Genomic DNA, 12,481 nt, shown 5'->3' on the forward strand with positions numbered 1-12,481 from the left:
ATGCTGTGTACAAACACCTTTGTTTGGAAATAACATAAATGTTTATGTATATTTGTATACATGTTTTAGGGATAATGCAAACACATTTAGCCATGCAATACATCTATACCTTCACTGGGGAACAATTAGTATCATATGATTTTTCAATCTTGCATTCCATTTGTATGAAAACCTAACAAGTGAATAAAAACGCAAACCATTCTTACCAATTCTGAGATTTCCAAAATCTTTTGAAAAGCAAATCTGGGTAATTGGTAATATGATTATTACATTTTTGTCTATTGGAATATGACACAAGTGCTTGAAAGTTTATCTATGTTATACAAATAAAAAAACATACTTTTCAATTAAAATTGTGTTCTGTAATTGGCCGAGATTTGAGTCTTTCACTGTCAATATGAATTTATTTTACTTTTTAGTTCTCTTTTATTTTTGAGAAATTACTATTTTAAATAAAGTTAATCTAATCTAAATAATCCATATTGTAAAATATATAATGTTTTTCCACGAGCGGGTTCACATTATGTTATCTATCTTGTAAGGTGTCCTTGGCTGGAAGTAAAGTAAATATTCTGCTCTAGAATATAAATATGTTGGATACACAGTGCACAGAGAGTTGTAAATAAAACAATTTAGGAGGAGGGGTGGGGGGTCAGCTAAAGGGGCCAAACAGTTTGGTTTTGCCCCGCGACCACCTAGCAGGTTGATCCGCCTTTGCGATGTACGCATGCGCATTAAAAAAGCGCGGAAGTGGTTCCTTTAACCTGCTGGTCTGTTGTTCATTCACAGAACGACAGCTAGCATACAGTATGCACAAACATCGATCTCAATTATAAAGCTACACGTCTGTTTTATTTAACGTTAACTATCTCTACAAATGCCTTGAACATGGCAAAGGTTGTTTGGACGACGGCTTTCCTTTTATACCTCTGGAGTGTTTTTATACAGTTCAATAGCATTTCAGGTAAGTAAGGGGCGGGGGGAGCATGTAATGCTAGTAAACCGCTAATTTAGCTAACGTATCGGTGTAACTGTCATGTTAGCTCGAGGGTTTCAGAAGCTTTGTAAGGCTTTCGTCTGTACTTCTGTATTCTCTCAGTGAATTATCATCTCATATGTGCCTGCTTCTGCAACTCTGACCTCGTAATGTTACTGATGATGCCGTTATGGCAGTGTATAATAGATATTGGACAGACATTGACTCTATGGTGGCGTCTTCTTTCTCATAGGACGGTTAGCTCACATCTTAGCCATACAGTATATGATCTTAGCACTTGCTCTTAACCACAGGTTTTCAATTTAGGACCAAACCCAGAGCTGGGAGAAGTACTCAGATCTTGTACTTAAGTAGAAGTACCAGAGTGTAGGACTACTCTGTTAAAAGTAAAAGGCCTGCATTCAAAATTGTACTCTAGTAAAAATACAAAAGTAAGTAGTAATTATTATGCAAATTGGACCGTTTCAGAATATATATTATATCATTTGATTATAATCATTGAAACATTCAAGTGTTTATCAAAGCTGGTAAAGGTGCAGATAGTTTTAATGACTTCGTATACCGCAGGGTAGATTGTGAATTTACTCCAGGTTTAAATAGAGTCCTTTAAGTACAACGTAGCATAAAATACTCAAGTAAAGTACCTCAAGTATCTCAAAATGGTACTTGAATAAATGTACTTAGTTACTTCACACCTCTTCACAAAACCAAAAACTTGGCCATATTAAAAAAAACACCAATGGATTTGTATGTTGAATATCCAACCTAAAAATAACTGCGTGTTGTTTAATGTTGGTCCTGTTACATTTCCTTTTTTGTACCCTAGGTCTTGGGATCAATGAACTGCTTTATTTCCGGGTCATCAGTCCAGAGGAGATAGGATACATCTTCAGTGCAGCACCTGCTAAAGACTTTGGAGGAGATTTTGTGAGTTGTTGTTTGTATAATTTCACATGTTGGTCAAAGGGTTGTCAAGCCTCAGACGCATGTGTTCACCAATCACTTACCATCACATTCCTTTTCTCTCATTTTGTCCCTAGACGTATTCATATGATAAGATTTTCCTGGTGCCAGCAGACCCAGCAGACGGCTGTTCAGAGCTGGAGGACGGAGAAATCATACAGGGACAAGTAGTCCTGGTGGAGAGAGGGTACGTGCACATTCATCAGCAAACAATAGCTTCACTTGTATAAGCCATTGAGTCTGGAACACTTGGGATATGTGGTAAACTGGAATTGTAAGTTTGCATCAATCCTTTTAATCATAATTATAATACAATTAATCTATAAGGCACTTTTCTAAATACTCAAGACGCTTGTACAGAGAAAAACAAAAGGGCATCATTTTATCATTACCCCTGAGCAATAAGCAGGTAAAACTTGCAGGGCCAAAGTGGTTGACTTGTGGGAAAGAATTCAAGACATGGCCTGAAATGAAAAGGGGTTGAGTGGATGGCCAAGCAGTTGTTATAAGTTTAGATGTGGTGTTGTTCTTGACTGTCCTATCACAGCCTTGTGAGGACAGTTTTGCATTAAGAAGACGTGCTTTTTTTCAAGCCATTATACTTATTTCACACATTTGACATATAATGTTAATTTCAATAGTGCTCGTCTGGCTCATACAGCAGAATATAACCTTCGGGCTTCTACATCTTTGTCCCCGTAGTGCAGGCGCATAAGAGTCTTTGTCTGGCCTCGTCAGCCACCAGTCTGCATTCCTAACGTGCACAAAAATATGTTTATATGGTTGTGCAATAACATTTGTATTCTTTAAACAGACTTAAACAATGTTTAATTTGTAGAAACAGAGATAATAATTATATTAATGATTAGTTCCTTATAATGTCAGCAGAGGGGTTCAGAGCCAGATTCATGTTAAGCAAATTCAACGTGTTCAAATAACTGGCTATGACTGTTACTTGATTATGGATTCAAATACTTTTGATATGAACCTGTTTGGTTGCTCATGACATTTTAAATGTGTGTTGGACCTAGGTTTTTACATACATGTTTTTGAAAAAGTTGCATATGGGGAAACTGCTGTGTCTCAAACAAACAATATTAACTGAAAAACCATGACATTTAAGGGTTGCTAGATCTTTTAGACCTTACTGCACATCCCCATTTCCACACTGAGTTATTTACAAATTGGATGCTGCTTGGGGACCACAGAAACATGATTTGTGTGTTAAGATAATTAGCAGACACATCTATTTGTAAGTGTTAGGGGAGTGTCTAATTGCTATGGGCAACCAGCTGCCCTGATGGGACTATGAAGTTTTGAATAAATATGTGACCAAACATAATTTTACAGGATGTGTTGGCGGGAACATTTTCAAATAGTTGCTCACATTTCTTTGTCTGTTCTTATGTGCTCTCCAGAGGTTGCTCCTTTGTGCAAAAGGCCCGACATGTGGAGGAAGCAGGAGGCAAAGCAGTTCTGATTGCTGATAATGCGGTGGACAATGACAGTCAGTACCTGGACATGATCACTGATGGAAGCACGGCTAAACCCAGCATACCTGCTCTATTCCTGCTGGGGCGTGATGGGTGAGACACATTTAGGAATCAGACTTAAGAATTGTACTTAAAGCTCCAAGCTATTTTATGTGTAGATCAAACCGAGATCTTTGCCAGGTATTATTAGAGTTATTCTGGATGTACATATCCTACAACCTGTCCATCTAAGAAAGATGCAGACACACAAACATAATTTGAGTTTATCAATAAAGGAATCTGTTATCATTAATGCACATTTCCGGACATCAAACATGTTTCATCTTTCTCATTTATTTCAGAATGATGATCAGACGATCTCTTCAGAGACATGCAATGCCATGGGCTGTCATTTCCATTCCTGTCAATGTTTCCTCTCTGGCTTCGTTTCCACTCAAGCAGCCCCCATGGACACTGTGGTAGAACATGACGCACAACTTCATGCCCTCCCCCACCCAATAAACATTTGGTGCATATCCTATCACTTGTGAATCAACTCACAGTTGCACAGGGAAATAATTGTATGGTTGTTAAACAAAACCACACACACTGGAGGTGAACCTGTTTAAATGACCGTATTTATACATCTCACACTCAAACACACAGCCAAAGTCAACAACAAGCAGGCCTCACGGCATGTTGAACTTTACTACACAATGCAAAACCAGCAAACCAGGAATGTCATCTTACTGCAAAAATTTAAAATAAATTCCTGCTTATTTGCATGAACTTAAACTGTGTTATACAAAATGTATCTTTTGCTGCCTCATATAATGTATTGTCTTTCTGAAGTAAAAATCTATACAACTTTATAAAACAAACACATTTTCTGAAGCACTCTGACTACTAAAAGCTCCCCTGCTTACCTTTGTACCTCGACTGACGTTTGTATTACTCCTGATGCAGAAAGTAGCCATTTGTATTCAAAGGTTTTACACTATATTGTTTTTGGTGTATACAAAGTAAAGATAGAAAACGTGAGGTAGAACAAATTAACTTTTGTGAAAATGATGACTGATCAGTATGAATTTTTGCAATTTTTTAAAAATAAATGTAAAGATATGTTTGTCCCCGAACAGATTCATCATTAGGCCAGTGTTTTTAACGCCAAACGAAGCACAGTATTCGTCACTTTGTCTTACTTGGACTACATTTTCCATCTTAAATAGCGTCTCGCTGCAGAGCTCCAGGCCACTTCTTCCCGTCTTGTGTCATGTTTTAGGATGGAAAATAATCGCTTTTCCTTATCAATCAATAACATTTACATGCTCAGTGCCGGCCCTCGGCATAGGCAGTATAGGTGAATGCTAAGGGTGCATCAACCCATAGGGGGCGCTGAAAATTGGGGGGGGGGGAAAGTTCGAATTTTTATTTTATTTCATAACACAATTTCCCGATTTTGGATCAACAAAGTACATCTTATTATCTTATACTAACAGAACTACGCCTATATTGCGTACAGCGCCCATAAACTATGGCACACACCCCCCCCCCAAAATCAAATTGAACTGCCCCCAGCCCCAGAGGAGAGCTTTAGAGAGCTCTCTCCTGAAAGACTGAGAGGCTCTGATAACCTCAGCTCAGTGAGGTAAAGGCACACCTTTATATGATCATTATAGTTATACAAAAATAAGAGAATAGGTGAAAAACAGGTATAAAATACTATATGACCGTACAAAAAAGTTTTTATTAATAAACAAGAATACAGTTTGAAAGTGGAGTGATTTGTAAAGTATCCATAAAGGAAAAGAAAATCTACTTACAGTTCTGTTTCATATGGGTGTTGAGAGATGTATCCATAGATTTCCTAATGTTGCTCTCAAAGTGCACCAGATTTTTGCTTTTAACTTCAATATTACACAATATACACCACAACCATGCACGCGCGAGTCATAGTAAGTGTAAGTGTCTGCATTTGGTCAGGGCCGGCCCTGTACATGCTGCTGTATTATATTTCACTGTATACTCTTTCATAGCCCTTATCAGTATTAAAGTAGCTTGTGTAAATTGAGTACATTGTATACTGTACTTAAACCTCAAATATAATTGTATTAAGTTATTAAACTAATTTACAGTAGTTTTGTGCCGATAGTTTACAGATTAAAGAATTTTAACATTAAACCCACTGGATTTACAATGTATTAGATTTGCAACTATGTTCTTTATTATCAGTAACTATCATTGCTCTTATTGCACCTCCAGTCTTCCTGCTTGTGTTCAGACACATTTAAAGGTCTTATTTAGTTTTGCTGCCGTGTGCTTTAATTTTCCTTTTTTAAAGGTTGCATTTTTTAGAGGATACATGTTTTCATTTAGGCTTTATTTTTCAGTTGTATATTAAAAAAGATATGAGACAAATATTGTATTTATTTTTGCTTTTTTTGATTAGGTATTTTCAGTTTGAACTCATATCAGAGAAGTGTATTAGGGTCTGTACATGTGTCTTTCACCTTGCATTTAAGCTGTAGAAATGATCTATCATTTAAAATGGTATTATATATTTAAGTCTTGTTGATCATTTATGTTTTGTTAAAAAGGGGCATACAGCAAATTATGAATTGAAATACATGGCTTAGAATATATCAATTATTAAAGATTTGGTTTAACATTTTAAATAGTGGCATATTAATCTTTCACTTTCTTATTAAATGGTAAACATAGATTTATGACAACCTCAACTTCAGTAGAGAAAAAGACCGTATCCAAATATTCCCAACACGGGTTAATCCCGTTTATCAACCTGCCGCCGCACACTGTTAATAACTACTCAACGCATGTTTAGTTAATTTGATCAGAGCCAACACTACAACCAGCCAAACCATAATGCACAATATACGTGCCAAACAAGCCACTACAAAGATTATATTGAAAGACGTGTGCGCTCAAACCTTTTAAAGAAATATGCTGATCAGCACCACCCAGCAAAGACAACGACACTGCAGATAGACAAGGTACAAATAAAACTTCACATCTCACTCCGCGACACTATACTATTTAATAGGAGTAACGTAACAGTTTGTCCGTAAAATCGCTGTCAATGAATCAACAGCTAATTCAGATGAAACATTGAGATTACCTATAAGGCACAATGATGGAAACATTTCAGAAAACTGTTTTGCATTTAAACTTTGCATGGCTGTGTGGTTCAAAAATCAATGGGAGGGAGAGAGATGGAGAAAGTGTCAGTTGATTAGAATAGGGGAATCCTCGGGCTCCTGTTACTCCCATGTATTTTTGGTATCTACCTTCCCGTGAATGGAGCCGACTCTGAAAAAGGAGTTAAAGACAGTTAGAAGAGCAACAGATAAAAAGATCACATGTATACATTTGTTGAACATGTAGGCCTATGCATTTGCCCCCAGTGTTACCTCCTTTTGCATCTCGGGCACACTCTGCCCCACACGGTCTTCACCATGGCTTCCCTCAGTGCCGGGCTACCCCAGATGTACACGGACGGAGTGCACACTGCGTTGAAACGAGCCATGATGGCGAACAGGTTAGTGGCCTCGTTCCTAAACGTCAGCCCCCCTACTCCTATAAATCTGATGATTATATTAACAAAAGAGGGGCACCACAACACCAAGAAGGTTATGACAACAAAGATGATGATTCGTAATGATTCCTTCTTGCTCTCTTTTTCGGCGCTGGGAGGGTCTCTGGCGAGCTGGACTCTGGCAACCACATACAGTTTGATAGTCATGGCCACTTTGGTGACCAAGATCAGCTGGAAGAGTACTATGCTGATTACGTACATCTGCATTGCTTTGGAAGATGGCAGCAAATTCCTGGCCAACAAGTGAGCCGAATTGTAAACCCAGCAGTAGATGTTAATGCCTATCACAAACTGTCTTGTAACAAAGCGACCATAGATGAATGGGTGGCACACAGCAAAATAGCGGTCAAACTGTGCGAACAAAAACGTCAGAATATTGACCCCTAGAAGTGAGGGTAAAATATTATAAGTTCCATTCCTAGGCGGGTATCCCTCCTGAACATCAAACAGACCGAGATAATACACGGAGACCCCAACAAGCGTGTCACAAATACTGGTGTTCAGCATGAAAATAAACCTGTTCTGGAGGCGGAGCGCCGAGGTGGCCAATATGGTGATGACTACAGATCCGGCTACCAGAACAGTTACTGTTGCAAATACGATCTGAAAAATAAAGATGACATAGTCCTGAGGACTTTTGAAGTCCACCGATAGAGGAACTCCTCCTGAGATAGAGTCTGTGATGTTGGCGGGGACCATCTTTATGTGCAAATGTTTCTGAAGGCTAGCCTTTTTATGCACGAGTTACAACGCGAAGTCACCAACTCTCTTGTGACACTGACACTGTAATGTCTTCTTTACAATAAAAAAATACCAAACAGAGAATGTATTTTAACTTTGAAGCTTTTTCACATGCAGCTATGGCTATATGCTTTTAATCGACATGTTGTCTTCATCAAAGTAATATATTACATATTACTTTTTTAAAAAGTAATTGTGATGCCCCTGTGGGTCCATCAGTAGAGAGGGTGTGGCTGTTCTGTCTGTGCTGCAATAGCCGCGTTCACACTGCGGTACTTTTCCCACAAAGGTTCATGCGAACTTAGTTCATGCGAACTCTTTAGTTCGCATGAACTAAGTACAGATCGCGTTCACACCAGAAAAAGTCCCTGGGGGAGGATTAGGCAAATGCAGAGCTATTTAATAGAAGAGTTACGACACCGGAAGTCCAAAAACGGTTATCGTCACGTGGTTCATGTAGACGAGGGATCGTTCCCCGGAAGTTCATGGCGGGCAATGTGAATGCATTGATAACAGGAGATAGAACTACGATTTTTGTTAATTATTAGTGAATAAAGGTTTTGATTTGCAATATTTATACAACAAATCGATATGTGTATGTATTTACATCAATATGTTTTCAAAAATAAAATCGAATTTGCTAATATTAAGTGATAATATTAGGATTAGTGTGAACAACTAGTTTACATGTTACTAACAGTGCCTTGGTTAAAGAGCCTGTTGCTGTTTATTTATAGCTTTGAATTCTTTCAAACCAATATTATCTTCTTAAACTTGTATGGTAGTCAGGAGGATGACTTTCTAATGTTTATTGATACATTTAGAGGGAGGGGATCTAAAGTAATGCTTTAAAATTCAGATTAGATTAATTTCTACCATTTTCTTAAATTCATGGTAGTTTCAGTAATCCCCTGGTAATTGAGGACACAAGTTATCTAAATGACTAATGTCGTCTTTATGGCTTTCAGAAAGGACAGGAGACCGATATGATGATGATGATGATGTTAAATGTGTTGCTTTAGGAACTTCCATTGCAAATACATGGAATTCAATAAACATAGAAGAGCATATCATGCAGTTTGTCGGTGCCTTTTCCTCCGTGTTGTCCTGGTTTGCTGTGCTGCCTCCTAGTCGCCACCATGGTTTGCTGTGCTGCCTCCTAGTCGCCACCATGGTTTGATGTGCTGCCTGGGGATGCTCAAATCTCTCAGAGAAAGGAGTACGAATGTACGGCTTCCCCACTGACACAGAGCGGAGGAAAAAATGGCTGGCTCAAGTCAGCAGGAGCAATTTCACGACCAACAGCAACAAAATATGTGATTTATATACAAACACTGCATTTGCACTTTTTCACAACACGAAAACCACACCATTGGGAAAGCTTAATGTTTTGTTTAATACAAAAAAACAGGGAAAGGCTTGAAAAACACAGAGTTGAGACTCAGGGTGCAGGGTGAGGGTCTCAGTGCAGGTATTCAGGCTCCATTGAACCCCCCTCTGGTTCTTGTGCTGAGAGAGGGAGCAACAGACAGGAGAAAGGGTTATACACACCTATATAGCACACCTATTGCCTTGGGGAGATAACGTGTTTACTTATATAAAACAGTAGTATTAAACGTACCTTGTGTTTTCACTCTCACTTAAGTCCCTCTCCCTTTGCCATCAATCCAGAATCAGCTGGGCTGCAACATTATACAGACAGGTAATAATCAACAGAATCACAAGGACACAATATGGCTCTGCTAAAAACACTCACTCTTACACGCACCAAAGTTATATTTATCTAATATTTAACTCCCTCCACCCCCGCATACAATCCCGTTTAGAAGCCCCTCTTCTCTAATTCAACATGTTGGACGAAATGACAGAGAGAACGGAATTTACAATTAAAAGGCTGTTCAACGTGTGTTGCTAACTTGCTTCGGTATGCTAGCTTAATCTGTTATCTGTAAACGTTCCCTAAATCTACTAATTTAGGGATAATCCACTGACATCCTTTAATACACATGTTCATTTGAATCAGATGTACTGATAATATCCGCAATATACATCTTTAAACTTCTTCTTAACTTTAAAAGTCCGTCACGGACGGTCTATTATGCTGCAACTCCACAGCTCTGCCAGCCTTGGCGCTAACTTCCGGGGAACGATTGACAGGATCCACGATCCGCCATTGCTGTAAAAAAGTGGTCCATTGGAGTGAACGGAGATGTCGTAACTCTTCTATTAAATGGCTCTGGGCAAATGAAGCCACTGACGTCACTTCTTCTTCTTCTGCTTTGGGTTTACTGGCAGGCCGCAAACCACTTCACGGCGTATACTGCCGCCCAGAGCCATTTAATATGGCGCTGCTGCCGCCCAAAGTCCCCGGCCGGAAGTCCCCGGAGTTGGGGACTCCCAGCAGCTTCTACTGAAGCCTTCCGAGTAAATCGCCAGAACGCCGACACCTCCTCATCTCCACCGCTCCCATGTTTTATTTTGTGTTGCCATAAGTTAGTCTCTCTGCGTTTCTGCGCTGGGCTAATGCTAATGCTAATAATGCTAATGCGAGGATAATAAAATGGCGGCTTCACAAAACTTTTTGGGAGTTTTACGGGGCGTGGTTTGCAATCCGCCCAGCCAATCAGGAATATAGCTCTTTTCTCAAAAAAGAGCCCCTCGAAAGTCCCTGCTGGAGCAGGGACTTTCGAGGTAAAAAGGTTCGCATGAACTACTTTTAGTACCGGCTCTTTTTGGTGTGAACGCGATCATGAACTAAGTTCGCATGAACCTTTGTGGGAAAAGTACCGCAGTGTGAACGCGGCTATTGGCTGCATTGATTGCACTGATTGCAGTAACTCAGGGCACCTGGGTCTGGTGCTCTGCAGCTATTTTAAAGCCTCTCTGCTCCTGTTTGCACTCTCGCTTGTTTCCTGCAGGCACCCGGCTCTGATGAGTATGAACCACAGTTGACTTGAACAGTGTTGTGCAAATAAACACCCTTTACCTACCCATTGACATGTTGTGTCTCCTTTTTGTTGCGGCCTTTTGAGCCAGGTCGCAACAAATGGGGGCTCGTCCGACGGGTTATTTGTTTAAAAAGTTTGTGTAGTGCTCAGGGCACATAGTGTCATTGAGCAGCTGATTCATTGTTGTGGTCCAGCTGTGTGCTGGCTTGTCGCTGCTATTTGGGGGACACATCATGTCTTTTGGGGTTTCAGGAAGCTGTGGTGTTTGACATGTCGTCAGGTTTTGTGTGCCAATCAGAGGGTAAGATGTTGCTGTTTGTTACGCTTTTGTAAAAGAGATTTTCCCCGCTAGGCTTAAGTGGCGTTTCCCCTTGGGTTGCGTGGTTAGTGTCCGCTGTTTTCGGACAGCTGTCTCGGCAACACATCCTCACTCCCAGGTCGGCCTATGTTGACGTTATGTCAAGTCCCCTGCCGGCGTTTTTCAACGCAAGGGGCCCTTAAAGGCAATGAGAGCGTCCATTCTCATTGGATAACGGAGAATTGTACACCCGGAAGTAAGTATTCCCCTTACTGTCGATTGATTTTACAGTGATATCTGCACTACTCATCAACTAAAAAACACCAGATTATCCTTGTTAATTACACAACATTGATTGGTTTAAATTGTGTGCAATGCTTTTGTATTTTTCCCCTTCGATTCGGAGAAACAAATCTTTTTTCGGAGTAAAGGATGGCAGAAGACACTACACTAATCCCCAGCTATCGTTTGGACTACACCATGTGCTCTGTTTGACGTCACGTGATCTTCAAATTTCTCCCTGCAGAAAAAAAACATGGCCGAACTTCTCGGTGGAAAATGCCTATTTTAAAGTTAGTTTGGCCATTAAAATGCGTTTTGATGTCATTTGATGCGAGAAATATGAGTTGTTATTTCAGATTATGTGTGCAGTGGATGTACATGATCTTTAGTTTACTAGTTATTACGAAGATTACTTCAGGAAATTGCGTCCAACGTTTTCATTGTTACCAAGGTGGTTGCTAGGGACACTGCTATCGATATTATTTCTGTTATGTTGTGTAACTGTTTAATGGTGTTATCTTTATTGCTACCCCCTTCCCCGTCAATGTATAGTGTTGGTCCACAGCGCAAACATATTAAACAAAACCCGCATCTAAAGATACGTTTTCCCCTGTGCAATTCCAGTCTCACATCTCAGAGCACATTGTCATTAACAAATACCGGAAACAGACCGAAAACATTTAAAAAAAATAAAATACCTTATTCCGAGTGTGCTTGCTTTTCTCTTTGAAAGTCATCACATACCGGCATTGTAATACACGGTTCGGCTGCATTAAATATTACATATCTGCCGTAGTTCTGTATTTATAGAGCCCTGATGAGAAGACCTCTATAGACAAACATGAGGAACTGAAAACGTGACGTGGATCATAAATATATCAGCCATTAAACAAAATCTTACATTTCTTTTCACACAATACGTCTCCTTGCAGTATCAACACTAATTCGGCTGACTTTTATATTTGATCCAATTGGTAGATAGGCTGTATTTACACCATAAAGGTGCACAGCTGATATAAAGGGACACCTAGTGGTTAAAGCATGTTATTGAATTTCATTATTTTTATTATTAGATATTAATAGGATCCTTATAAAGTATATTCATTACTCATTATTCTCTACTAATAGTTAATTAAAGACTGTATATAATGACTATTTTGCACATCC

At 39.4% G+C, this 12,481-nt stretch overlaps 2 protein-coding genes and 1 long non-coding RNA gene across 3 annotated transcripts; 1 reads left to right on the top strand and 2 right to left on the bottom strand.

Moving 5' to 3' along the window:
- The first annotated feature begins 758 nt into the window (after positions 1–758).
- On the top strand, positions 759–4,365 carry LOC117452401 (protease-associated domain-containing protein 1-like). Its single transcript, XM_034091011.2, has 5 exons — positions 759–964; positions 1,824–1,924; positions 2,038–2,147; positions 3,379–3,546; positions 3,795–4,365. The coding sequence occupies exons 1-5, from the start codon at positions 889–891 to the stop codon at positions 3,913–3,915; spliced, it is 576 nt and encodes a 191-aa protein (XP_033946902.1). The 5' UTR covers positions 759–888; the 3' UTR covers positions 3,916–4,365.
- A 2,491-nt stretch (positions 4,366–6,856) lies between these two features.
- LOC117452588 (kappa-type opioid receptor-like) lies at positions 6,857–7,744 on the bottom strand. The gene has a single exon (XM_034091298.1). The coding sequence runs from the start codon at positions 7,742–7,744 to the stop codon at positions 6,857–6,859; it is 888 nt and encodes a 295-aa protein (XP_033947189.1).
- Positions 7,745–9,163: 1,419 nt separating this feature from the next.
- Positions 9,164–9,848, bottom strand: LOC139434412 (uncharacterized). The gene is made up of 2 exons (XR_011643760.1): positions 9,408–9,848; positions 9,164–9,295 (listed from the first exon to the last, which is right to left on the bottom strand). It is a non-coding gene; the product is annotated as an uncharacterized lncRNA (long non-coding RNA).
- Positions 9,849–12,481: the final 2,633 nt, after the last annotated feature.

Source organism: Pseudochaenichthys georgianus, chromosome 9 (assembly GCF_902827115.2).
Source record: "Pseudochaenichthys georgianus chromosome 9, fPseGeo1.2, whole genome shotgun sequence".
NCBI lineage: Eukaryota > Metazoa > Chordata > Actinopteri > Perciformes > Channichthyidae > Pseudochaenichthys > Pseudochaenichthys georgianus.

Bases quoted from the DNA above. Each gene is read 5' to 3' on its own strand.
- LOC117452588 (XM_034091298.1), bottom strand. From the start codon at position 7,744: ATGGTCCCCGCCAACATCACAGACTCTATCTCAGGAGGAGTTCCTCTA.
- LOC117452401 (XM_034091011.2), top strand. From the start codon at position 889: ATGGCAAAGGTTGTTTGGACGACGGCTTTCCTTTTATACCTCTGGAGT. The intron at 965-1,823 runs GTAAGTAAGGGG...TTTGTACCCTAG, and splicing joins ACAGTTCAATAGCATTTCAG to GTCTTGGGATCAATGAACTG. The intron at 1,925-2,037 runs GTGAGTTGTTGT...TTTTGTCCCTAG, and splicing joins AAGACTTTGGAGGAGATTTT to ACGTATTCATATGATAAGAT.